At 40.0% G+C, this 27,746-nt stretch overlaps 1 protein-coding gene across 2 annotated transcripts in view; it reads left to right on the top strand.

Annotated features, from left to right (window-relative positions):
* The window catches only part of LOC122549088 (peroxidasin homolog), a 573,433-nt gene that overhangs the window by 254,746 nt on the left and 290,941 nt on the right, over positions 1-27,746 (top strand). For both annotated transcript variants that reach the window (XM_043688313.1, XM_043688312.1), the window contains exon 3: positions 25,843-25,914. In XM_043688313.1, the coding sequence (XP_043544248.1) occupies positions 25,843-25,914 (72 nt within the window). The remainder of the gene's footprint in view (positions 1-25,842; positions 25,915-27,746) is intronic.

The raw sequence follows: 27,746 nt of genomic DNA, 5'->3' as shown, positions 1-27,746 counted from the left end.
CGATTCTCCTGTTCCTTGGATGCTGCCTGACCTGCTGCGCTTTTCCAGCAACACATTTTCAGCTCTGATCTCCAGCATCTGCAGTCCTCACTTTCTCCCCGGACAGGATTTACTGTCTGGCAAGGACTGATTAGGGATAGTCTGCATGGCTTTGTGCATGGGAAATCATGTCTCACAAACTTGATTGAGTTTTTTGAAGAAGTAACAAAGAGGATTGATGAGGGCAGCGTGGTGGACATGATCTATGTGGACTTTAGTAAGGCGATCGACAAGATTCCTGATGGGAGACTGGCTAGCAGGGTTAGCTCTCATGGAATATAGGGAGAACTAACTATTTGGATACAGAACTGGCTCAAATGTAGAAGGTGGAGGGTTGTTTACCAGACTGGAGGTCTTTGACCAGTGAAGTGACAAGGATTGGTGCTGGATCCAAATTTATGTAAATGATTTGGATGTGGACACAGGAGCTATCATTTGCAGATGACACCAAAATTGGAGGTGTAGTGGACAGTGAAGAAGGTTACCTTAGAATACAAAGGGCTCTTGATCAGATGGGCCAATGGGTTGAGATGTGGCAGATGGAGTTTAATTTTGATAAATGCAAGGTACTGCATTTTGGAAGAGCCAATCAGAGCAGGACTTGTACACTTAATGGTAAGGTCCTGGGGAGTGTTGTTGAACAAAGAAACCTTGGAGTGCAGGTTCGTAGCTCCTTGAAAGTAGAGTCGCAGATAGAAAGGATTGTGAAGAAGGCGTTTGGTATGCTTTCCTTTATTGGTCAATGCATTGAGTATAGGGGTTGGGAGGTCATGTTATGACTACACAGGACATTGTTTATGCCACTTTTGGAATATTGCGTGCAAATCTGGTCTCCTTCCTATTGGAAGGATGTTGTGAAAGTTAAAAGAGTTCAGAAAAGATGTACAAGGATGTTGCCAGGTTTGGAGGATTTGTCTATAGGGAGAGGCTGAACAGGCTGGAGCTGTTTTCCCTTCAGCATTGGAGGCTGAGGTTTACAAAATCATGACAGACATAGATAGGATAAATAGACAAAGTCTTTTCTCTGGGGTGGGGGAGTCCAGAACTAGAGGGCATAGATTTAGAGTGAGAGAGGAAAGATATAAAAGGGACCTGAGGGGCAACGTTTTCACAAAGAGGGTGATGGGTGTATGGAATGAGCTGCCAGAGGAAGTGGTGGAGGCTGGTACAATTGCAGCACTTAAAAGGCATCTGGATGGGTATATGAAAAGGAAGGGTTTAGAGGGATATTGGCCAAGTGCTGGCAAATGGAACTAGATTAGGTTAGGATATCTGGTTGGCATGGACGGTTTGGACTGAAAAATCCATTTCCGTGCTGTACGTCTCTCTGACTGTATGACTCTATGTGATTCCTGAGCAATCATAGCAAATGTATTAGGCTTTAATATAGGCTGCAATGACCATGACTGGTGTGACCAAAATTTTTTAAATGAGTTGTTAATCAATCCACAATCTGCATATTCAGATTAATTCGATGAAGAATGTATGTCATTTTTGCATCTATGGAATCCCTGATTAAAAGTATGACCCATTGAAGGACCTTACATCAGTCACAAATGCACACAGTGCCCTCACACAAAATAGAACAAACTTAGTCCACTAAAAATTCAGTACTAGGTGTTAAGCAACTCACATCCTGTTCCTGAGAGTGAGTTTCAGTTTTCTCTGAAAGTCAAGAATCCACAGACCCCCATTCATGAAGACTCTCGTATAACTGTCCCCATTAAACCCCCATCATCTTTGAGTCACTATTCCAAAGAAATCCTTTTTAACTGTCAATGTTCCCTTTCTTTATTCTGAGCCGTGGCTTACTGCATTTCCCTGCCCATGATCACAATGCAGTCCTCCTATGAAGTCCAGGTATGTTTTTCGCTACCCCCACCTTCCACATTAACCTATGCTCTCCTTGGTTATATCAGATCTACGGTTCTATTTGGAGTTTCCCCCACACTCTGCTCCAGCTCTGTGTCCCAGCATAATGACTCCAGTTGTGACACTTGAGCTTCCCCCTTTCCTAATACTGGTCCCTTATCATTCACCTTGACATCTACTGCCTAAACCGCCAACACCAGCTGTGGCCCCCTCTCCAAACTGACTTGTAGGACAGCCTCAGCTGAGGATGGCTCAGATTCCTGACTGGTTTCTCCTGTGCTCCCAGATGGACATACCTGTACTACCCAATTCGTTAGACGCAATCTGTGGGACTGACCATGGCCAAATTCCCCAACTGGAAGTACATGGATTCCCAGACACCCAGCCCAGCTGACTATAGCCAAAGCCACAAATCCCCTTCACTTGACTAACTAGCCATTAAAACCTGAAGTAGAAAATCAGATTATTATTTCTTGATGTCAAGAATCTCTATTTTTCATTCTTGCTGCATTCTCTTAATTTTTCACCACTGTCCTCGCTGCTAAAGAGTTGGGAAAATTCCATCAATTCGTTTACGCGGATTCTTTTGAGGCTTGGAGTTATGTAGGCTATGCTGTGATTGTGGTTGAATTGGGCAGACAGTCCTTTGAGGCCTATCTCAATGTCAGGAGCATTTTGCTGCATCTTTTATGCGTTTGCCATGAAGGAAGAGGAATTTCTTGAGAGCAAGCAGTGAATTATTAATTATTAATTTGTTAATTATGGGCAGTTATAGCTTGTTAAATGCCTTATTAATGGCCCAAATACTCCTCATTAATATTCAGCTCCCTTTCATTTCTAACACGCCAAACAAGCTGGATGTTGATACAAAATGCTGGAATTATATATGACAGTGATAAGGCCACAGCTAGAGTTTTGTCTGCATACCTGTCACCACAACACAAGAAGGAATCATTCCTTGAGAGAGAGAGGACTGACAAAATTTACAAGAATGTTGCCGAGGCTTGAAAATTGCAGTTTTGAGGAATGGTTGGATAGGTGAAGTTTGTTTTCCATAGAACAGAGGAGGGCTCGGGGTAATTTAATGAAGGGGTAAATAATATTGAGGGCTGTTGGATCAAATGCAGGGGGATTAACTGTTCTTGTCAGCAGAAAGTTGAATTTACAAAATGTGGTGGAGGTGGGATAAGGCTGGATCATGGTGGCGGCATAGTTCGAAGGCGATTGATGGAAGGATTAGAAGTGGCTTGAGGAAAAATGTTTTTCACCCTAAGGGATGGAACTCCCTGCCTAGTTTGTTGAGGTGGAAACCCTCAACTCTGTGCAAAGAAATCTGGATCTGCTCCTTGCTGCGTATTTGCATTAGTATGGTGGACTATTCCTTTCAGAGTCTGAGAATGTGACATAATGACATAATCGTCCATTTTGGGTGGGAAACAGATTATTTTAACCTTATTGCTTGTAGATTAAATATCTCCCTAGTAAAGCTCCTGCTATTAACAATTTGATATTCTGGTCCCTTTTTGAAACAAGAGGAAAGCTGGCAATGAGGATAAAAACTACCTCTAGATCCTTTGGGTTAAGCCACTGATTTGTTGAAGAATAAATTGTGAATCTTGCTGTAGATCTTGGAGGCACTCTAATTAAAAAGAAGAAAAGAAGTCAAAAGACATCCATATGGAAGAAGGTTACCTCAGATTACAACGGGATCTTGATCAGATGGGCCAATGGGTTGGATTGGCCAATAGGCTGAGAAGTGGCAGAAGGAGTTTAATTTGGATAAATGTGAGGTGCTGCATTTCAGGCAAGCAAATCTTAGCAGAACTTATACACTGAATGGTAAGGTCCTAGAGAGTGTTGCTGAACAAAGTGACCTTGGAGTGTAGGTTCATAGTTCCTTGAATGTAGAGTCGCAGGTAGATAGGATAGTGAAGAAGGCTTTTGGTATGCTTTTCTTTATTGGTCAGAGTATTGAGCTATAGGAGTTGGGAGGTCATGTTGCTGTACAGAACATTGGTTAGACCACTGTTGAAATATTGCATGCAATTCTGGTCTCCTTCCTAACAGAAAGATGTTATGAAACTTGAAAGAGTTCAGAAAAGATGTACAAGGATGTTGTCAGGGTTGGAGGATTTAAGCCATAGGGAGAGGTTGAATAGGCTGGGGCTGTTTTCCCTGGAGCGTTGAAGGCTGAGGGGTGACCTTATAGAGGTTTACAAAACCATGACGGGCAGAGATAGGATAAATAGACAAAGTCTTTTCCCTGGGGTGGGGGATTCAGAATGAGAGGGCATAGGTTTAGGGTGAGAGGGGAAAGATATAAAAGAGACCTAAGGGGCAACTTTTTCACTCAGAGGGTGGTACATGTATGGAATGAGCTGCCAGAGGAAGTGGTGGAGGCTGGTACAATGGCAATATTTAAAGGCATCTAGATGGGTATATGAACAAGAAGAATTTGGAGGGATACTAGGGGCACAGGTTTAAGGTGAGAGGGGAAGTGTTTAAAGGAAATGTGTAAGAATTGTTTTTACACAGATGGTGGTAGGTACCTGGAACGGTAGGTGTCTGCACATGGTTTGATTCCTCGATTCCCAGCGTGTTCAAGTGTCTGCCTAAATCTTCTTAAACTGCTAATATAACTACTTCTGCCACTTCCCCTTGGTGTGCGTTCCAGTTACCTACCACCCTCTGTATATAAAAAAAATTCTTACATTTCCTTTAAACACTTCCCCTCTCACCTTAAACCTGTGGCCCTAGTATTTGACATTTCCATCTGGAAAAAAAGACTGCAATTATCCACCCAATCCGTGCCTCTCATAATTTTATATACTGTAGTTCTATAGGTCGGCCCTCAGTCTCCACCACTCTACCAAAAACAATCCAAATTGTAATATACTCCAATCCAGGCAACATCCTGATAAACTTCTTTTACTCCCTCTCCTAAGCCTCCTAATCCTTTCTATAGTGTGGCGACCAGAACCTCACCATTACTTCAAATATAGCCAAACTGAATTCTTATGTAGCTACAATATGACTTGCCAACTTTTATGCTGAATGCTCTAACTGATGAAGGCAAGCATGCCATGGTCCTTCTTTACCACCTTATCCACTTAGGTTGCCACTTTCAGGGAGCTATAGACTTGGACCACAAGATTTTTCTGTATACCAATGCTTCTACGCATCTTGCCATTGACTATGTAATTTCCTTTTGCATTTGACATTCCAAAATATCACTTGCCTGGATTAAGCATATCTGCCACAATTTCCAGCCAACTTTCCAAATGATCTATATCCCACTGTAGCCTTTGATAATCTTCCTCATTATCCATTAACTGCACCAACTTTCATGTCATCTGCTAACAGCAATCCAACCTTGTTATTTTTACATTGTTGCCTAATCTGATTCCATCTATTCTTCATCCTCCACTGGTTATTGGGAGGCCTGTAGGTCAACTGACATTTTTATTCAAATCATTTATTCATTTATATAGAGTGCCAGCACTGATCCTCAGTCAAAAAAATACCCGTCCATAATTACCCTCTGTCTTCTATGACCAAACTAATTTTGTATCCAAAGTGCCGACTCACCAGATCACATGTGACTTAATCTTCTGGACCAGCCTGCCATGAGGGACTTATCTAACTTAATGTTTTTTCAAGACATTCAACACCACTGTCTTCTTCTTAATATAGATGTGCACCAGAATAACATCATTCCACTCTCTAATCTTACCATAATCCATTCTCTTGTCCTCAGTGAATACTGATACAAAGTTTTTGTTAAAGACCTCAGCCACTTCCTCCAGTTCCATTTGTTTGGTGTCGCGTGGATCTACCCTTTCCTTAATTACCCAGTAGTTCCCAATATTTAGAATCCCGAGGAGCAGCTTTTATTCCTGCTTTTGCCCGAAACGTTGATTTTACTGCTCCTCGGATGCTGCCTGAACTGCTGTGCTCTTCCAGCACCACTAATCCAAAATCTGGTTTCCAGCATCTGCAGTCATTGTTTTTGCCTATATTTAGAATCCCAACAGTGTAGAAACAGGCCTTCATCGACCCTCCGAAGAGTACCCCACCCAATCATTCCCCATTACTCTACATTTATCCCTAATGCACCTAACCTACACACCCCTGAACACTGGGCAATTTGGCATGGTCAATTCACCTAAATTGCACATCTTTGGATTGTGGGAGGAAACTGGAGCACCCAGAGGAAACCCATGGAGCCTCGGTGAGAATGTGCAAACTCCACACAGGTAGTTGCCCGAGGCTGAAATCGGGTACCTGGTGTTATGATACAGCAGTGCTAACCACTCAGCCACGGTGCCATCCGAAGGATATTTCATGGCCGCTTCGAGCCCTCCTATTTTTGTACAAAGTTAAAAATCCCACAACCACCTGATAAAGGAGCAGCACTCTGAAAGCTAGTGCTTCCAAATAAACCTGTTGGACTGTAATCTGGTGTTGTGAGGTTTTTAACTTTGTCCAACCCAGTCGAACACCAGCACTTCCAAATCATCTTATTTTTATGTTTAGTTCTTTTCTGCTTCCTTTATATTTCTCAAGGGCTTTGTATGATTTCCTTCCTTACGTATCCATATGTTTTTCTTTTTGGCTGAACTTTCAATATCTTTGTCATCCAAGGTTCCTGAATCTTGCCAGACTTCTTTTTCATCCTCACAGGAATATGCTGATCCTTAATTCTGATGAATTAACCTTTAAAAGACATGTCAAATGTGGATTTACCTTCAAACAACTGGCCTCTACCTAATTTCTCCAGTTCCTGCTTAATGCTATTTTGATTAGCCTTCCCCCAATTTAATACTTTCATCCAAGAAGCAGTCTTATTCTTATCCATAACTATCTTAAAACTTACGGAATTAAGTTCACTGTTCCCAAAATGCTCCCCCACTGAAACTTTGATCACTTTACTCGGCTCATTCCCAATTCTAAGTTTAGTATGACCCCTTCCCTCATTGGACTATCTGCATATTGTTTCAAAAAACCCTCCTGGATGCACCTAACAAATTCTACTCCATCCAAGGCCTAGCACTAAGGGAGTCCCAGTAAATATTGGGGATATTAAAATCATCCACTACAACAACCCTGTCGTGTTTGCATATTTCTGTGATTTGCCAATATATCTGCTCCTCTATCTTCTTCTGGTTATTGGGAAGCCTATGGCTTAACCCCATCACAGTGACTGTACCTTTATTATTCCTAGGTTCAATCAATATGGCCTTGCTGGATGAGCCGTCCAAGATGTCCTCTCTTAGTACAGAGTAATGTAACTCTCCAACCCCTTTTACATCCTTCTATATCTCACCTGAAAAGTCTAAACCCTAGAATATTTCACTGGCAAACCTGCCATTCTCTCAACCAAGTAAAACAATGGGAAAGTTTAGTGCATAGGACTGTATGACAAAAATACAGTGAGCTGAAACTCCTACACAGAGAGGTTTCATTATTTTGTGAAAACTAATGAATAGAAGCAGTCATCCCTGCATTCTTGAATATTATGGGGAAGAAAGCTTTTAACCACTTAAGGAATCATATACAGCCATAGACGCAAGTTCCAAAACTTGGGAAGAAATAGTAGAAATGCTACAGAACCATTTTTAGCCAAAACCATTGAATGGTTTAGATTCCAGAAATGTGACCAGCATAATGCTGAATCTGTCTCTCAGTTTGTTGCAGTTTTACACCAGTTAGCAGAGTTCAGAAAAATCAAAGAGACCTTAAATCATGTTATCAGAGACAGACTTGGATGTAGTTGAAGATGTGAAGCAATCCAGAAGAGATTATTGATATAAATGAATCCAGATCAAAGAAATCACAAGTACCAACAGTATCGATGAAACTAGCAGCTAAGGGAGCTCAACAGCTAAGCTTGAGTATGAGATTTCACAAAATAGCAATGACAGAAGGAAGCTATATGAAGAAACTGTGACAAAAAAGGGTACATTGTACAGGCATGTTTGAGGAAGAAACATAAACAATCCAAAGTAGAAGTACAGGAATGAACGAGTAAAAAGAGAATCTACATGGCACAAGAAGTACATGAGAAAAAGCCCAAGCTGTCAGTCCAAAGAGCAGCTTGTCCTAAACATACTTGCCATTGCTGGCAACACCAATCAATACTGGGTGCCTCCCTTACTAAATGGCAAAACAGTAAAAATAGAAGTGGACACCAGAGCGACAGTTTTATTGATACCTGAACGTGTGTATCAGAAGCAGATGAGTTATATTGTGCTGCAACCCTCAAAAGTTGTACAAAAACACAGACAGACAAAGTGGTGACTTTAAGGGGTCATATCAATATGAATATTATGTTACATAGTCTGTTTGAAGACTTGACCTTTCAAATTATCAAAGGAAATTTTTCAGCTTTATTGAGTGTAGATGGAAAAAAAACAAACTCAACTGAGCTGAGTTGTCAGATCATTTGTCAGCTCCAGAGATGCAGCCAATTTATGCGGAGCCAAGAAATAGAAATGGGCAGATAATTTTGGTGGGGCTAGTTTGTGCACACTAAACAGCAGTGGTAATGTAAATGACAGTATATATCAAGAAGTTTGAGGTATGTTGAACAAGAGGGAATTCAATTTGCATGTGGACTGAATAAATGTATTTTGGAGGACAAATTCTTGATAGTATGTTGTAGCATGAACTAGAGAATTGTTTATTTCAGATCTTGCATAATGCAATAATCCTTTTGTAAATAAACCTGTCTATAATACTGTAATATTTCACAGTGATGCCAGTTAATCAAAAAATAGGATCTGAAATCTAAATAAAGGAAACTTAGGAGGATATAATGGGCAGATTGACAACAATGGATTGGTAATGGGTGGCACGGTGGCTCTGTGGTTAGCACTGCTGCCTCACAGCACCAGGGTCCCAGGTTCGACTCCAGCCTCGGGCGACTGTCTGTGTGGAGTTTGCACTTTCTCCCTGTGTCTGCGTGGATTTCCTCCGGGTGCTCCAGTTTCCTTCCACAGTCCAAAGATGTGCAGGTTAGGTGAATTGGCCTGTTAAATTGCCCATAGTGTTAGGTATATTAATCAGAGGCAAAATGAGGCTGGGTGGGTTACTCTTCAGAGGGTCAGTGTGGACTTGTTGGGCCGAAGGGACTGTTTCCACACTGTAGGGAATCTAATCTAATATAAAATTACTTTAAAAGGTATGAGGGTATACACACAATGTCTATTAGTTAACAAATTAATATATCGGTTAAAAGAAAAATAAATCCTTTTAATGTAGAAAAATTCAGTAAAGAAAGTGCTCCAACTGTGGCTTATAAAACAAGTCAAAGATTGTATTGGATTAAAGGAAGTTTATAAAGTTGCAAAAGCATTGTAGCCTGAGGATTGGCAACATTTTGTAATTCTGCAAATGAGGGCCAAAGTAAAGATTAAGAGCAGGAAAACTAGCATATGAGAGAAAACTCGTAAGAACCATAAAAACCAACAGTCAGTTTCATGAGCTTGTAAAATGGAAAAGATAAACAAAATAAAATGTGGGTACATTGTAAACAGTCAGACAAATTTCGGAAGCAAACAGAGAATGCTTGGAGGAGTTCAGCAGATCTGGCAGAATTTATGCAGACGGAAGCAATGTTAACATTGAACAATATGACTTCTTTGGAAATTGTGAGAATAAGGAAATGGCAGAGAAACTAAATTAAACAAATACTTTGTGTCTGTCATCATAAAGAAAAATGCTCAAAACATTCCAGGAGTAGTAGAGAAACTAGGGACTCGTGTAAACAAGGAACCGTAAGATATCAATGCTTGTAAAAATTAGTAAAAATAATTTAGTAGAACAAATAATAGGATATATGATATATATCCTAGTGTTGAAAGAGGTTCCTATACAATTGTATGGGCGGTCATGTTTCACAATTCTACAGTCTTTGAAATAGTCCCTGCCGACTGGACGGTGGTGAATTTAACCCCACTGTTTAAGGAAGGTACAGAGAGAAACTACAGACCTGTTAGCCTAGTTATGGGAAATTGCTAGAATCTATTCAAAAAAGAGAATGATAACAGGACACTTTGAAAATAATGGTAGAATTAGGCAGATTAAACATGAAATGTATGAAAGGGAAATAATATTTGACAATAGAACTTTTTTCAGATTTGACAGGCATATATACAAGGAAGTACTGGTGGACGTAGTATTTAGATTTTCAGAACATTTTCAGAAGCATCCCACACAAAGGTTATTAGACAAAATTAGAGCACGCATACTTTGTGTGATATCCGAGCATGGATTGAGAACTGATCGAGTGCATTCAGAAAATGGGACGTATGAATAAATGGGTTATTTTCTTTTGGTGTGCTTTGACAGATGGGGTACAGTAAGGATCAGCACTTAAGTCCAAGCTATTTACAACCTATATGAATGATTTGGGTGTGGCAATTAAATATAATATTTCCAAGTTTAGAGATGACACAAATCTAGGTAGATTATGAGTTATGACAAGGAAGCAAAAATGATTCAAACGGATTTAGAGGGGCTAAGTAATCCAGCAAAAATTGACAGGTGGAATACAATATTTAAAAAATGAGGTTATCCATGTTGGTAGGAAAATCAGAAATGCGGAATACTTCTTAAATAGAGAGAGGCTGGGAAGTGTTGAACTTGAAAGCAATGACTTGGATATCCTTGTTCTTGAGTTTCGGCTAAGAAGGTACAGCAAGAAATTAAGGCAGCAAATGGCCGATGAAGCTTAATTACAAGAGGATTTGAGTGTAAGAGTGCACATGTCTTACTGCACTTTTTTATGTCTTGGCAAGATCACACTTTGAGTATTGTATTCAGTTATTATACTCAGCTGCATGGTAGCTCAGTGGTTAGTACTGCTGCCTCAAAGCACCAGAAACTTGTGTTCAAGTCCAGCTTGTGGGTGACTGTGTGGAGTTTGCACAGTGTCCCCATTTCTGCATGAGTTTCCTTCAGGTGCTCCGGTTTCCTTCAGTCCAGTGATGTGTAGGTTAGGTGGACTGGCTGTACTAAATTGCCTCACAGTATCCAGAATTGTGCAGGCTAGATGGCTATGGTAAGTGTGAGGTTATGAAGATAGAACGGGGTGGGGGTTCAGAGGTTCGGAGCATACATGCCGGCCGAATGGTCTCATATGCACTGTATGGATTCTAAGGTCTCAGGTACCCCTATCTCAGGAAATGGATTATTGCCATTGAGTGAATGCAACGTAGGTTTCCCTGTCTTGTTCCTAACTGCCCTATGAAAAGAGAATGTGCAGACTGGCCCTGTATTCTGTATAGTTTCGAAGAATGAGAGATGATTTCAGTGAAACATACAAAATACTTAAAGGGATAGATGGGGTAAATTCTGGTAAGGTGTTTCCCCTGATTGGCAAGTCTAAAACTAGGGCACACAATTGAAAATGAAAAGGATGAAGATAATTCTTTTTTACTTGTAGGTTTGTGAATCTAATCCCTAGGATAGGGTGATTGTCCTAGGAGGAAATACTAAATAGACTGAGCCGTACCTTTTGAGTTTAGAAAAATAAAATATGATCTCATTAAAAATACAAATTTCTCTCAGGGATCAACATGGGTAGATGCAGAGCTCCGTTGTGGTTGGGGACTCCCAGAAGGCAGAGCATCCCTGAAAAGGTAAAATGTCTCATCAGCTCAGGAGTCCCTGGTTTGAGACTGAACACAATGAAGAAGGTTCATTTAGGAAAGCACCAAAACCTTTGAGAGATATTTTTGAAAACACACCGAGACAAAGTTAAGACCCAAAGAAAATGCAGAAACATCTCAATACCTCATCTATCCAACTCCTCAAGTAACACTTATCCCACGTGTAGCAAAGTCTCCAGATTTAAAATTGGATACACTCACATGCAAGTTGCCCACCCTTTCCCCAGAGCTCTCCAGTACTTTCCTTCAGATAATTATCCAATACACATGACAATGAATAATTTTAAGTAACTACTGTTCCATCAGCTGAGCATTCCAAATCCTAACTATGTCCAATGAATAAAAGAGAAATAAAGAGCGATAAAGACAGGAAACCAAAGACAAAAATAAATCTGTGAAATTAAATTTAAAAATTAAAGATCAATTAATAATTTGCTAAATGCAGGAATTAGACCGAATAAACTAAATTGATTATTTCTGGACCATTGTGGTTTATTTGTATTGGAATAAGAATTATCATTCTGTTTAATGGGTACCAGTGCTCTTAATTAGCAGCCTTGACATTCTGAAGTGGGTTACCTATGAGTGAGTCCAGAAGGTTCTTAAAATAGTGAGAGGGTAATCTTTTGTTACGTGGTCTGTGTTTAAGAAATATTGTTCAAAAAGAAAACAAAGTCAAGGATAGTCTTTAGGTTTAGACTTTGAATTGTATGAGTAACGGTATTGACTATACGTGAATACTAATTAACTGCCGTCTATGAATATGTCAGACTCAACCAATAAAGACTAATCCTTCTTTATTGTGTGCTCATGTGAGTTTTTTTTAAGAGTGAGAGCTCCAATTCCACCTGCACTCTTATCCATGAACAGTGATGCGCAGCTTTGTGACAATGCAAGTTTCCTTCTGGATCCTGAAGCCCGTACACAGCCATTAACTCAAGATGCCGTTTATATACAATAAATGACTGGTTGGTGTAAATTAACCTAGTTCTGAACATTTGCAACAGTCAGTGTATCTCTCATTATCTAAGCATACTGGCCGATTTGTACATTGAGAATATGTGTCATTAATTACCATTATTTTCTAATTATTTTCTTAAATCTGGTCCAGTTATTGCTATTTCCTGGTATAAAATGATCAACCTGCACTATTCACGTATAAATGAACAACCACTTAAAGGAAATGGGGTAGAAAATCACTTATACCATCAAGATGAGGTTGTGAAACATCCCATGTCTGAGATAACTGCCTGTTTTGTTTGGGTTTGGATTTGCGGTCAGTAGAAAATGAGTGAAACCTTTAGTGATTTCCTTGGAAGTGAAATGTAGAAAGGTAGTTGGTTCAAGACTTTTGCTAGAAAGAGTAGCATTATAATTTTAATTTTTAACTGCAGGTAGTTCTTGGATAACACATGTTTCGGCTTTTCGATTTGTCTATAACATCACTGAAGAATTAAGAAATGGTATTTTGGAGAATGCTTAGCTCCATTGGCAATAGTGTGATTCCAGTGGGGATCCTTTTGCATGTCTCATTCTGCGCATGTGCCGATATGCCCGCTGAAATCTCTATGCCGTTCTGTGCATGTGCCAATGTCAGTGTGGAAGTCTCAGTGCCATTCTGCACATGTGCAATGCTAATGCTGGTCTTCATGCCATTCTGAGCATGCGCTGATGTCAGCTGCTGACAAGAGCAGCTTTCTGTGAGACATACTGAACAGAGAGCAATTTTCGCACATTTTGTAAATGTACTGTGTTGAATGTAATTTTGTTTCAATAATAAATATGATTTCAAACTTCATTCAGACTGTGCTATACTTTGTGTTAGACATTTGGGTATTTTTTGAGTGATTGTGAGTGATTTGTTTTTGCTGGTCTGTCCCTAACCCAACTTTTCGCATTAGCCCCATTATTTCGATTAAGTGATTTTCTATAAAGCAAGGTTTTGCTAGAATGGAACTATGGCATTATAGGAGAACTACCTGTATACAGAAATCTGATTTACAATGTTCCACTTCCTTCAAACGGACTGTATGCTTGTTTTGATCTTTACTGTCAAACAAAAAATAATGATGATGACATCACAGAACAGTTTGATTAAAAGAATGTTCTTGTTGCTTCAAATCTCTTTGATCACTTCTTGCTCCTTATTTCTTCATTCCCTTTTTTAAATCTAGTTGTTTTTTAAAAATTCTACTTTATGATTTAACTGAATTTGAGTTGAGTCACCCAACCAACCCAACCGTCCCGTGGCTGAACACTTTAACTCCCCCTCCCACTCCGCCAAGGACATGCAGGTCCTTGGCCTCCTCCATCGCCAGACCATGGCAACATGTTCTTCATTCCCTTTTTTAAATCCAGTTGTTTTTAAAAAATTCTACTTCATGATTTAACTGAATTTGAGTTGAGTCACCAACCAACCCAACCGTCCCGTGGCTGAACACTTTAACTCCCCGTCCCACTCCGCCAAGGACATGCAGGTCCTTGGCCTCCTCCATCGTCAGACCATGGCAACACGATGCCTGGAGGAAGAGCGCCTCATCTTCCGCCGAGGAACCCTCCAAGCACAAGGGATGAATGCAGATTTCTCCAGCTTTCTCATTTCCCCTCCCCCCACCTTATCTCAGTCCCAACCCTCGGACTCAGCACTGCCTTCTTGACCTGCAATCTTCTTCCCGACCTCTCCACTCCCACCCCCTCTGCGGTCTATCACCCTCACCTTAACCTCCTTCCACCTGTCAGTGATTTAGAGGCAGTTAGAGAAGATTCACTTCACTGATATCTAAGAGGGGGGATATTTGTACAGGTTGTACAAATTTGGCAGAATTTGGCAGAATTTGGATAGACTGGGCTTCTTTCCATTGAAGTTTGGAAAAATGAGTGGTGTGCGACCTTATTGAGTTAAAGATCACACAACACTAGGTTATAATCCAACCGATTTATTTGGAAGTACTGGTACATGATCCTTTATCTGAAATACCCGGGACCAGTTGGTTTACGGAATTCAGAATTTTTCGAATTTCGGAATAAATGACAGTTTGACGGTGAAATTTTTAAAAAATCTTACTGAACAGTAGACTCATTGAGTACTGATAGGCCCTGAGACAGGAATTGAGGCCATCCAGTGCTGGGTCATGCCCACCCACGTCATATCTGAGTAACATGCATTGAATGGGTGTGAAATTGCGTGAACTGTTTGCATGCCAAACAACCTTGTTAATGAGAAAAAAACTTCACAATAAAACCTTTGGATTTCGGAGCTTTTCAGATTTCGGGATTTCGGATAAAGGATTGTCTACCTGTACAAGCTTTCGGAGTGCTACTCCTTCATCAGATAGCTTATGGAGCAGGATCATAAAACACAGAATTTATAGCAACAGATCATAGTGTCATACAGCTGATGCAATACATTTCACTGAGGCCTATCGCCCTACCCTATTATTCTACATTTGCTACACATCCCTGAACACTATGGGTAATTTAGTATGGCCAATTCACCTGACCTGCACATCTTTTGACTATGGGAGGAAGCCGGAGTAAACCCACGCAGACACGGGGAGAACATGCAAACTCCACACTGGCTGGAATCGAGCCCGGGTCTCTGCTACTGTGAGGCAGCAGTACTAACCGCCATGCCACCCTTCTGCTTCTAATAACTAAATGGTAGAATCCTGTTACATGACTGACAAAGAAGAGGTGTCAATGGAAAAGGAATAAAGAAAGATGGAAATGGAGAAAGAAAAGAGGGGAATGTTTAATGAGACCTGGGCATCTTCTTGCACCAGTCACTGAAAGTAAGTGCACAGGTGCAGCACGTAATAAAGAAGGCAAACTATATGTTGGTATTCATAGCAAGCAGATTTGAATATAGGAACAAGGATGTCTGCTGCAATTGTACAGAGTGTTGGTGAGGCCACACTTGGAATATTGTGTACAGTTTGGTCTCTTTATCAGATGCCCTTGCTATAGTGGAGGGGAGCAGAGGCTTTTTGATTCCTTGAATGGCAAGATTAACATATAAGAAGAGATTGAGTCAGTTAGCATTATATTCACTGGAGTTTAATGATGAGGGGAGTTAGAAAGGTTAGATGCAGGAAAGGTGTTTCTGGTGAGGCAGAGCAGGGGTGAAGGTTGAAGGACTGAGGACTTTTAGGACCCTATGGAATTCACTATGGTGAATTCATATAAAGTGGTTGAGGCCAAATCATTGTGTTTTCAAAAAAGAGATGGATACAGCTCTTGTGGCAAGGAATCAGGAGACGTGGGGGAAGGGTGGGCTGAGGGTAGTGAGTTTGATAATCACATTAAGTAGCAGAGCAGCCTTGAGGGGTTGAACGGTCTCCTCCAGCTTCTAATTTGGATGTTTCTCTGTAAAGGTGCTTCAGATGGCCTGACCAAGGCTGATCACTCAATGTGGGGGGAAGTATGTTTTGATTTTTCTCACAGCATGCTTGCAGGCAGAAAGGTGAATCGCACTGAAGGAACATATCTGTGGATTATAATGTCTTCAACCACAAAAATATTTAGAGGATAAATATTTCCTGGTGCATTCACCTCACCTATTGCTTAACAAATTAGAATTGATTGGTTGGGTTGAATTTACCCAAATATTTGGCAGTTAACTCTACCTTGCTCAACCCTGTCTGTGGCAGTTCGGCCACTAATCGGAATTCACTTGACAACCAGTCACCACCTTCTCTATAGTATGAATATTGCTAATCATATACAATTTAGCTTAGTTCAGCAGAAAAAATATTATACATCTGAGAGGATTCAGAACTGAGTAATGACATCCTTGTATATTCTGACAAGATCTAGACCAGCTGTGATACAGTACTAAAGTCAAATAAGCTGGGAATACTTATTCCAATGGCACTGAGACCAAATAAGTGCTATCTGTGGAACATAACTAGCCAAGACTGAATAATGGAGTTGTTCACTTAATTGCTTTATTTGGGTCAGGGACAAAAGAAGTTAAGAAAACGCACTTGCTTTTCACTTACTATCCTAGTATGAGCAAATGATTTGAAAAGAGAAATTCCCCAATACTTAAGTGGATTTTTTTCCCTCTCTCAACCTTGGAAGGTTTGGCAGACATTTGCTTGGTGTAGTCTTGTGACTACCAACCAGTGGAAAGGATGTAGAGAACAAATCTGGTACTGGGACCAGATGAGATGCAGCCAAAGGTTTTGAAGCAAGTGCAAGGGGAAATTATAGGGACCCGCGCCATAATCTTTCAATCTTCTCTAGTCTTGGGGGAAGTGTCAGAAGACTGGAAAATTGCAAGCCTTGTTCAAGAAGTTTGTAAATAGAAGGCCAGCAAGTTTAATTTCATTGGCGGGGAACTTATAGAAACAGTTATTCAGGATAGAATTTGTTGTCACGTGGAAGAAAAATGAGTTGGTTAAGAAGGAACAGCATGAATGTCTCTATGGAAAATCGTGGTTCAAGAAATTATTGAAGGCTTTACAAGAGGTGACAGTAAGACTTGATGAGGGTAACACAGTTGATGTGGTTTACGTGGACTTTCAGAAAGCATTTGATACTGTGCACATAAGACTTGTGCGTAAATTATAGCTTATGAATAAAAAAGGCAATAACAATGTGGATACAAAATTGATTGAATGATAGGAAACAGGATAATGGATATTAGTGAGTTTTAAGAAGATTTGTAGCTCAGGTTGAGACTTTCGATGTAGGTTTTCTTGCTGAGCTGGAGGGTTCATTTCCAGATGTTTTATTACCCTAATAGGTAACATCTTCAGTGGGCCTCAGGCGAAGCAGTGCTGAAAATTCCTGCTTTCTATTTATATGTTTGGGTTTCTTTGGGTTGGTGATGTCATTTCCTGTGGTGAATTCCTGTGTTAGACTCCATCTACCACCCCCTGAGAAAAGGAACAGGAAGTGACTTCACCACAGGAAATGACAGGTAGATAGGATATCTGTCAGCCTTTCTTTATAACTCCAAACTTCCATACATGGCAAACATCTTGGTAAATCTCTTCTGAATTTTCTTTAGCTTAATAATATCCTTCCTATGACTGGGTGACCAGTACTCCTGAAGAGACATTACCAATGTCCTGTACAATCTCAACATGACTTCCCAACTCCTATACTCAAAGGACTGAGCAATGAAAGCAAGCTAACATGGTTACATGCTTCTGTCAAGTTTCTTTAACTACAGCGATGCACATACATCCTACATAGATACACAAGATTTATCTTCTGACTTGTAGCTTGCTTTCTTAGCATTGGCACAGGACATTGGTAATGCCTCTTCAGGAGTACTGTGTCCAGTTCTGGTCACCCAGTCATAGGAAGGATATTATTAAGCTGAAGAGAATTCAGAGGAGATTTACCAAGATGTTTGCCATGTATCAAGGTTGGAGTTATAAAGAGAGGCTGGATAGGCTGGGACCTGTTTTCAGTGCTGTGTAGGAGGTTGAGAGGTGAAATAAAATCATGAGGCGTATAGATAGAATTAATCATAGGTGTCTTTTCTTAAAGATTGTGGATTTCTAGACTAGGAGACACATTTTTAAATTGAGAAGAGAGAAATTTAATAAAGACATGAGAGGCAATTCTTTTACACCGAGGACAGTTAACATGTGGAATGAACTTCCTGAGGAAGTGATGGATGTGGGCATAATTACAATGTTTAAAAGACATTTGGACAAATAAATGAGTAGGAATGCGTTGGGGGCAAATTGGCTAGGAGCAGACAGGTGAGACTACTTTTAGTTTGGGATTATCTTTGGCATAGGGTCTGACTGAAGGCTCTGCTTCTGTGCTGTATGATGCTATGACTATAAGTCATAAGTGTTCCTGTGAAATTTTCAAGGGTTGCAAGGGTGTGTCACTTGAAAGTAACCATGCTGATGTGGCAAGGTAATCTAAGGATATTTGGTGTATTTCTACAGTTTGTTGATGACACTTGTATTGAGGAAGGTATCAATGAAATGGTGGTGAAATTGGACAAGTCTGAAAGCCCAGTGGGAAGAATGGCAATATAGTTTCAAGTCAGAATGATGAGTGACTTGGAGAAGAACTTTCAGATGGTGGCATTCCCATGTATCTACTACCCTTGTCCTTCTAGATGGCATGGTCTTCGGTTTGGAACATGTAGCTGATGGAGAATTGGTGAATTTTGGCAGTGCACCTTGAGGATGGTACACACTGTTAGTACTGTGCATTAGTGGAGGAGGGAGCTTGTAGATGTGGTGCAAATCAAGTGTACTGCTTTATCTGAGATGGTGTCAAACTTCTTATAAAGTAATAGACTTTTACATATAGAAGGAAGCCATTCAACTCATCTTGTCTGTCCTAACTCCAAAAGGTACTACCCAGCTAGTCCCATTCTCTAGACTTATTTCTGTAGCCCTTGAAATTTGTCACTTTCAAATATATATCCACCTCTTCTTGAGTTGTTGTTGAAGCTAAATTTATTCAGTCAAGTGGGGATTAATCCAACATCCTTCTGACTTGCACCTTGCGCCTCTGGGGAGTCAAGAGGTGAGTTAATTGCTGCAGAACCTTTCAGGTCTGATCTGCTCTTGTAGCCACAGTACTTATATAGCTAGTTCAATGCAGTTTCTTGTCAATGGCAACCCACAGAATGTTCGTAGTGGAGGATTCAGAGTTGGTAATGCTCTTGAATGTCAATGGCTAGATTATTTCTTGCTGGAGCTGGTCATTGCCTGACATTTGTGTGTCCTGAATGTTACATGCCATTTGTTAGCCCAAGCCTGGTAAATGTCCAGGTTTTGCTACAATTAAACAGGATCTCCTTCCATATTTGACAAGTCACTAATGGTGCCGAATATGTCCAATCATCAGCAAACATCTCGTTTCTGACCTTATATTATAAGGGTGGGGTAGAATGGTAATTTATGAAGCAGCTGAAGACGGTTGAACCTAAAACAGTATGTCGAAGAATTTCTGCAGAAATATGTTGGACTAAGGTGACTGACTTCCAACAGCATCAATCACCTTCCTGTCCACTAGATATGATTCCAACTGGTAATTGGTTGGATACAATTTGTCCTACGTTTTGCATGCAGGACAAGTGTGGGTACTTTTCCACTTTGTTGGATAGATAGCAGCATTGTACCTGTACTGAAATGGTTGGGGGAAAGCAAGTGCAAGTCTTCAGCATTATTTCCAGAATATTGTCAAGTATTCAGAATATCACAGAAATGCTACAGTACAGAAGATGGTCATTTGGCTATCATGCCTGCACCAATTCTTCAAATGAGTATCTTCCCTTACTCTCAATATCCCCCTCACCCTAGCATATTATTTCTATCTAAATAATCAGCCAATGCCCTCTTGATTTCAATTGAAACTGCTTCCACCCCATTTTCAGGTAGTACATTCTGTACCTCACTACTTGCTGTGTGCAAAAAGTATTTTCTCTCCTCGCATTTGCTACTTTCACAAATCACGTTAACTCTGTGTCCTCTGGTTCATGTTCCTTTCAAAAGCAATTTTTATCACCATCTGCTCCATCCAGACTGCTAGTGATTTAGAAATATCTATCAGATATCTTAAAATTCACCTCTCTAAAGGGTCTTGGCTCCTTCAATTTATCCTTACAACTGAAATTTCTCATTACTGGAACCATTTTATCAGAAAGCCCTTCTGCATTCTCTCCAATGCATTCATATGTCTCCAAAAATGTGACACCGAGAACTGTACATAATACATCAGTTGAGGTCCCAAGAGGTGCCAAAAAAATTGGAGGTTGGCTAATGTGGTGCCACTACTTAAGAAAGGTGGTAAGGACAAACCAGAGAACTATAGACCGGTGAGCCTGATGTCAGTGGTGGGCACATTGTTGGAGGGAATCCTGAGGGACAGAATGCACATGTATTTGGGAAGGCAAGGACTGATTAGGGATAGTCCACATGGCTTTCTGCATGGGAAATCATGTCTCGTAAACTTGATTAAGTTTTGAAAAAGTAACAAAGAGGATTGAGGAGGGCAGAATGATAGAGTTGAGTTAGTAAGTTTGCAGATGATACCAAAATTGGAGGTGTAGTGGACAGCGAAGAAGGTTTCCTCAGATTACTCTGGGATCTTGAACAGATTGGCCAATGGGCTGAGAAATGGAGTTGGAGTTTAATTTAGATAAATGCAAGGTGCTGCATTTTGGGAAAGCAAATCTTAGCAGGACTTACACACTTGCTGGTAAGGTCCAAGGGAATGTGGTGAACAAAGAGAACTTTGGAGTGCAAGTTCATAGCTCCTTGAAATCAGAAAATGTTGAGTGAGTGAGTAGGAAGTGCAGAGTGCAGGAGCATGTTGATAGTTTGGGAGGATCAGAAGGATTGGAGCCATTGAGGGGGCATGATGAATGCCATAGTGAGGGTCTAGTCATGAGCTTTGATAAGAGATGTGTGCAATGGGACAGTTAGAGAGAGTACGGGGCAACAAAAAGCATTTCTACATCTGCATCACATCATTCTATCTGACAGACAAGAACAGACCAATTACACAATTAATGAGCTGAAGAGCGGAAGATTGTGTGTGAAAAGTCAACATGGGGCCATAACAGAGCAGCTTGTCATGAGTTTCATAGAAAAAGATAAAAATAAAAGGAAAATTCAGCCTTTAAAACTCTGAAAATAGTTGTATTAATTTGCTTAGACACTGAGTATGTGAGGTTTAAACCTGAAGCATATTGACATAGTAGTACTGTAATTATTGTATAATTTGGCTGATTAAAGTTTGCTGGCTTTGTTGCTTATCAGTTCATCACATTAATAAGAAATGAGTTTTAGATTGTAAATGTTCAAAGTCAGTGCTGTTAAAGGCCCTCTACAGCAGTCTGCCAGAATCTAGGGCAGTCATGTCACTTCTCTCAGATTATAATCCTGCAAGTGTCCGATCAAAAAGCAACAGTAATGTTGGCGACCAGTGACATTATACATAGTAGAATATAAATCAGATAGCTTCACGCCCAATCAATCTCTTTTGTTGTCTGATCTCTTGAAAAGCAAATCATTCGCATAGGCATTCGTTTAAGGGAGCATGTCATCTTGTTCCATCAGCTTCATGAAGATGCATATATGTAAAGGATGCAATCTTTATATTCTTTTTTTAAGTGAACCATTATGCCAGGAAATGTTTCATCCAATTTATCCACAGTATGATCCAACAAAGTGAAGTAATGACTAGTTAACCTATGTCTTATGATTTGAAAGGAGGATTTTGCCAGGATAAATTAAATCTCAAAGGAAGAAAAGATTCTGCTATGTAGGAACATTTTGTTTCCACTTTAGGAATCGATGTAAATTGTGATTGAGTGTGATTTTGCACAAGAACAGTTCACAGAATGTGTACATTGATAGACTAGACCAGCATTTATTACTGATCCCAAATGGTCAGTATTTGTTATCATTATCCCTAATTATCCCTTGGACCCAGTGACATAGAGTCATGAAGATGTACAACATGGAAACAAACCCTCCTGTCCAACCTGTCCATGCCGACCAGATATCCCAACCCAAACTAGTCCCACCTGCCAGCACCCGGCCCATATGCCCCCAAACCCTTCCTATTCATATACCCATTCAATTGCCTCTTAAATGTTGCAATTGTACCAGCCTCCACCACATCCTCTGGCAGCTCATTCCATACACGTACCATCCTCTGCGTGAAAAAGTTGCCTCTTAGGTCTCTTTTATATCTTTCCCCTCTCACCATAAACATAATGAGCTATTTCAGAGGGCACTTATGAGTTAATCACATTGCTCTAGATCTGGAATCGTATATTTAGGCCTGACAAGGTAAGAGTGACAGATTTCCCTTACTGAAGGATATTGGTGAACCAGATTTTATTTTATAATAATCAAAAGTGGCTAAATGGTCACCAATTAGTTATTTATTACAGGATTTCACTGAATTCAATTTCACCATCTGCCATGATGTGATTCAAACCAACATCCCAGATCAGGTATCGAGGTGAGCTTGCAAGATGGAAACTGGCTTAATCATAGCTGACAGAGGATAATGATGGAAGGATGCTTTTTTGAATGGAGGGTTGTGACTAGTGGTGTCTCACTGGGATCTCTACAGTTTGTGTTCTACACAAATGATTTGGAAGAAAACATGGCTTGTCGAATTAGTAGTTGAGAGTGTGGTGCTGGACAAGCACAGTAGGTCAGGCAGCATCCGAGGAGCAGGAGAATCGATGTTTTGGGAATAAGCCCCATTCCTGAAGAAGGGCTTATTCCCGAAACATTGATTCTCCTACTCCTCGGATGGTGCCTGTCCTGCTGTGTGCTTTTCCAGCACCACACTCTCAACTCTGATCTCCAGCATCTGCAGTCCTCACTTTCTTCTTGTCTAATTAATATGTTTATGAATGATACAAAGATTAGTGGTGTTGTGGATAATGAGGAGGATTGTCCGAAGATACAGCAGTATATAGATCAGTTCAAGGCAAGGGCAGAAAGAAGGCAGATGAAGTTTAATCTGGACAAATGTGAGGTGATGCATTTTGGAAGGTTAGGTTTAGCCGGAAATTTTACAATGAATGGCAGAACCCTTAGAGGTATTGATATACAGAGGGATCTGGGTGTGCGGCTCCACAGATCATTGAAGGTGGCAGTGTAAGTATATAAGGTAGTAAAAAAGGCATGCTTGCTTTCATTGAAAGGGGCATTGACTGTAAGGATACTCAACTACAGCTTTAAAGAACTTTAATTAGGCCATGATTCGGAGGTGCCGGAGTTGGACTGGGGTGTACAAAGTTAAAAATCATACAACACCAGGTTATAGTCCAACAGGTTTATTTGGAATCACTAGCTTTCGGAGCACTGCTCCTTCATCATACTCCACAACCACCTGATGAAGGAGCAAATAAACCTGTTGGTCTATAACCTGGTGTTGTGTGACTTTTAACTTAGTTCAGCCACACTTGGAATATTGCATACAGGTCTGGTCACCATGCTACCAGAAGGATGTTGATGCTTTGCAGAGGATACTGCTAAAGTTTACCAGGATGTTGCCAGGTAATACCAGGAGTATTTTAGCTTTGAAGAAAGGTTGGATCAACTGGTTTGTTTTCACTGGAATGCAGGAGGTTAGAGTTAACTTGATAGAAGTTTATAAGATTGTGAATGGCATGAATAGAGTGGAAAGTATGAGTCTTTTTCCAAGGTTGAAGGGGGTCAATTACTAGGGGAAGCAGGTTCAAGGTGTTTGGGGGTGAGTGGTGTTTAAAAGAGATGTGCAAGGCATGTTTTTTACACATAGAGTGGTGAGTGCTTGGAACGTGCTACCAGAGAAGGTGGTGGAAGCAGACACGATAGCAGCAATCAAGAAGCACCTGGACGAATATATGAATAGGAAGAGAATAGAGGGATACGGATCCTGTAAGTGAAGATTGTTTTAATATGCAAGCGTAAAATGTGTCAGCACAAGTTTGGAGGGCTGAAGGAATTGTTCCTGTACTGTATTGCTCTTTGTTCTTCTTTGTTAATCTGGAGTGTGCATTAGCATGACACCACCTGTTCTTCTGTTCCCACTATACTGATGTAATTCATAATACAACAACCTATGTTTATGCAGCAATGAAACATCCAAGGTACTTCAGAGGAGCATTATAGAACAAATCGAGCTGTACAAGAAGGTGACCTAAAATTTAATTAAAAAGGTAGATTTTAGCAAGTGTCTCAGTTGAGATTAGTGAGATGTGAGGCAGAGAATTAAAAGGAGTGAATTCCAGAATTTATGTAAAATGTAGGCACACTCACTAATGCCAATATTAAATGCAATAGTGCATGATTTTCATGCTTGGATCAACAAAATTTTGGGATTTTTAAATGTGGAGAGAAGATTTTAGCAAGTGTCTCAATTGAGATTAGTGAGATGTGAGGCAGAGAATTAAAAGGAGTGAATTCCAGAACTTATGTAAAATGTAGGCACACTCACTAATGCCAATATTAAATGCAATAGTGCATGATTTTCATGCTTGGATCAACAAAATTTTGGGATTTTTAAATGTGGAGAGAAGAATAATTTGTGGACTGAAGGTTCTGCAGATATGGTTACATCTGAGCCACTGAAACACTATCACAGATTAAAATTAAAAGTTAAAAATCACACAGCACCAGGTCAAAATAGCAGAAAAGGTTTAGTCCAAAATTAAATTTCTTGGGAGATGCTCCCTTTGACCGTTGTACGTATACCAGTTCAGTAGAATGGAACTATGATGATAGTTAAAACTCAAATTTGTTTAGCAACACATTTTTCAAGTGCCAAGAAAGATTTGGTTGAACCTACACTATCTTTGAATACAGGTTAATGTCTCAGATATTGAAGAGTATGTATCATGATAGGATTTTATTTTTCTTAATGTTTGCTTTCCTGCTAGTGTGGTTGTACAAAAAATAATGGAATAGATTTTTAACTTACTTCACAAATGTAATATTAAATTAAAAATCAGATGGTTTTTATAATGGCCATTAAGTTGAAATCTACCTGAAGTTGTCCTCACAGTTAATCAGTTTTTCTGATATTTAATAAACACATATATTTGTATTGGTAGCAGCCAATTCAGCTGGCACAAACATTCATTGAGAAGTATTATCGTTAGATATAATGTTTAGGTTGTAAGTACAAAAATAATTTATTCAGTGAATTAATTCTTAAGCTTAATTTTTGGAATTCACAGATCAACTTTGCCATATACAATGCAATAGTTCTGGCACTCAGCAAGTTGTGAGAAGATTTGTAGCTCAGGTTCAGGTCCTGGATGTAGGTTTGCTCGCTGATGTAGAAGGTTCATTTCCAGATGTTTCATCACCCTACTAGGTAATATCTTCAGTGAGTCTCCGGGTGAAGCATTGCTGATAATTCCTGCTTTCTACTTATATGTTTGGGTTGGTGATGTCATTTCCTGTGGTGATGTCATTGCCTGTTCTTTTTCTCAGGGATGGTAGATGGGGTCTAACTCGATGTGTTTATTGATAGAGTTGGTTAAGGCACTCACTAATGAAGGGAAAGCTTTCTTCCTTGTACAAAGAACTTGTTCTTTCTAAATGAAATGTCCCTCATTTTCAGGGATGGTCGATGGGGTCTAACTCGATGTGTTTATTGATAGAGTTCCGGTTGGTTAAGGCACTCACTAATGAAGGGAAAGCTTTCTTCCTTGTACAAAGAACTTGTTCTTTCTAAATGAAATGTCCCTCATTTTGTGGCATGGAAAATGCCATGAAAATCAAAATTAATGTTTTGTTTTCTATTTATACAGGTTATTGAACAACAACCAAATCAAGAGAATACCAAGAAAAGCATTTGAAGACTTGGACAATCTGAAATACCTGTAAGTGTTAAAATTTGTGTTGTTGTTCTAATGTTGTTATACATTATGATTTAAATCTATTTCAGTGTTCCATATTGTGGTCACTGCGTTGATTTTGATTATTTACCAACAAATTAGCAATAACAGGCTGCCTGATACTGCTGTTAGATGCTCTGATCTATTTTAAAGACTCATTATCATGCCATTGAGATAGGGGGTTACCATTGACCAGGATCTGAACTGGACTAGCCATGGAAATACTGTAGCTACAAGATCAGGTCAGAGGTTAGAAAACTTGAAGCAAGTATCTTACCTCTTTAGACCTCAAAGCCTTTGCACCAGATATGAGGCACAATTGGGAGTGTGATGGAATATGCTGCATTTGCCTGGATGAATGTAGCTCAAATAACATTCAAGAAGCTTGACACCATCCAGGACAAAGTTGGCATCACTTCCACAAATCCACATCCACAAATATCACTTTGTCTACCACCAGTGCTCAGCAAGTCAGTGTTTATCATCTCTAAGATGCACTTAAAATTATAGCTCATGAAATTGCTTGTCCACTGATATTACTAATATGCCACTGCCTCCTGAACATATATGCTCATGCACATCTTTCAAAGTTGCAACCTTTATCTTCTAAAGTATCACCATGGTCATTCTATCAAAATGTATTGCCTTACACTTCTCCACTTTGAACTTTATCTGTCACTTATCTGTCCACTTCACTAACTTGTCAATGTCCTTTTTCAGTTGTACACTGTCCAGTTTATAATACTTCCAAGTCTTGTATTGTCTGCAAACTTTGAAGTTGTCCCCTGTGCATCAATATTTAGATAATGTATGTTAGGAAAAGCAAGGGTCCCAGAACTGACCACTGGCGATCATCACTACAAATCTTACTCCAATCTGAAAAAAATTCATTAACTATTAGTCTCTATTTCTTATCCATTGGTTGATTTTGTATCCATGTGACATCTGTCTTGTTTATTTCATGAAATGTGACATTTCTCAGAAGTCTGTTTTGTGGTACTGTATCAAATACCTTTTGGAAATGTGCGTATCGTATATCAACACCATTACACTCATCGACTCTCTCTGTCAACTTTTCACAAAGCTCCAAAAGGGTGGTTAAAAATGCTTTTCTCTTAAGAGATCCTAATTAGCAGATACATTTCCATGTGACTATTCGTTCTATCTCACGTAGCAACTATTTCAAGAAGTTTCCTGAACCACTGATGTTAAACTGACTGGTCTTTGGATCTGGGCTTACCACAGATTCCCTAGTTTGGAGAAAGAGTCCATTTGGGTGATCTAGTCTACACCAACCCTCCAAACAGCATCCACCCAACACACACCCCCACTCTATCACCACATTTATTATGGCTAATTCACTTAGCCTGAACATGACTGGGCAATTTAGCATGACCAGTCCACCTAAACTGCAAATCCTTGGACTAAGAATCATAGAGTAATGGAGATGTACAGCATGGAAACAGACCCTTTGTCCCAACCCATCCAGGACGACCAGATATCCCAACCCAATCTAGTCCCACCTGCCAGCACCTGGCCCATATCTCTCCAAACCCTTCCTATTCATATACCCATCCAAATGCCTCTTAAATGTTGCAAATGTACCAGCCTCCACCAGATCCTCTGGCAGCTCGTTCCATACGCGTAGCACCCTCTGTGTGAAAAAGTTGCCCCTTTGGTCTCTTTTATATCTTTCCCCTCTCTCCCTAAACCTATGCCCTCTAGTTCTGCACTCCCCGACCCCAGGGAAAAGACCTTGACTATTTATCCTATCCATGCCCCTCATAATTTTGTAAACCTCTATAAGGTCACCCCTC

Source organism: Chiloscyllium plagiosum, chromosome 4 (genome assembly GCF_004010195.1).
Source record: "Chiloscyllium plagiosum isolate BGI_BamShark_2017 chromosome 4, ASM401019v2, whole genome shotgun sequence".
Classification (NCBI taxonomy): Eukaryota; Metazoa; Chordata; class Chondrichthyes; order Orectolobiformes; family Hemiscylliidae; genus Chiloscyllium; species Chiloscyllium plagiosum.
Note: the sequence above shows the minus strand (reverse complement) of the source record. Positions and strands in the feature narration are given on the sequence as shown.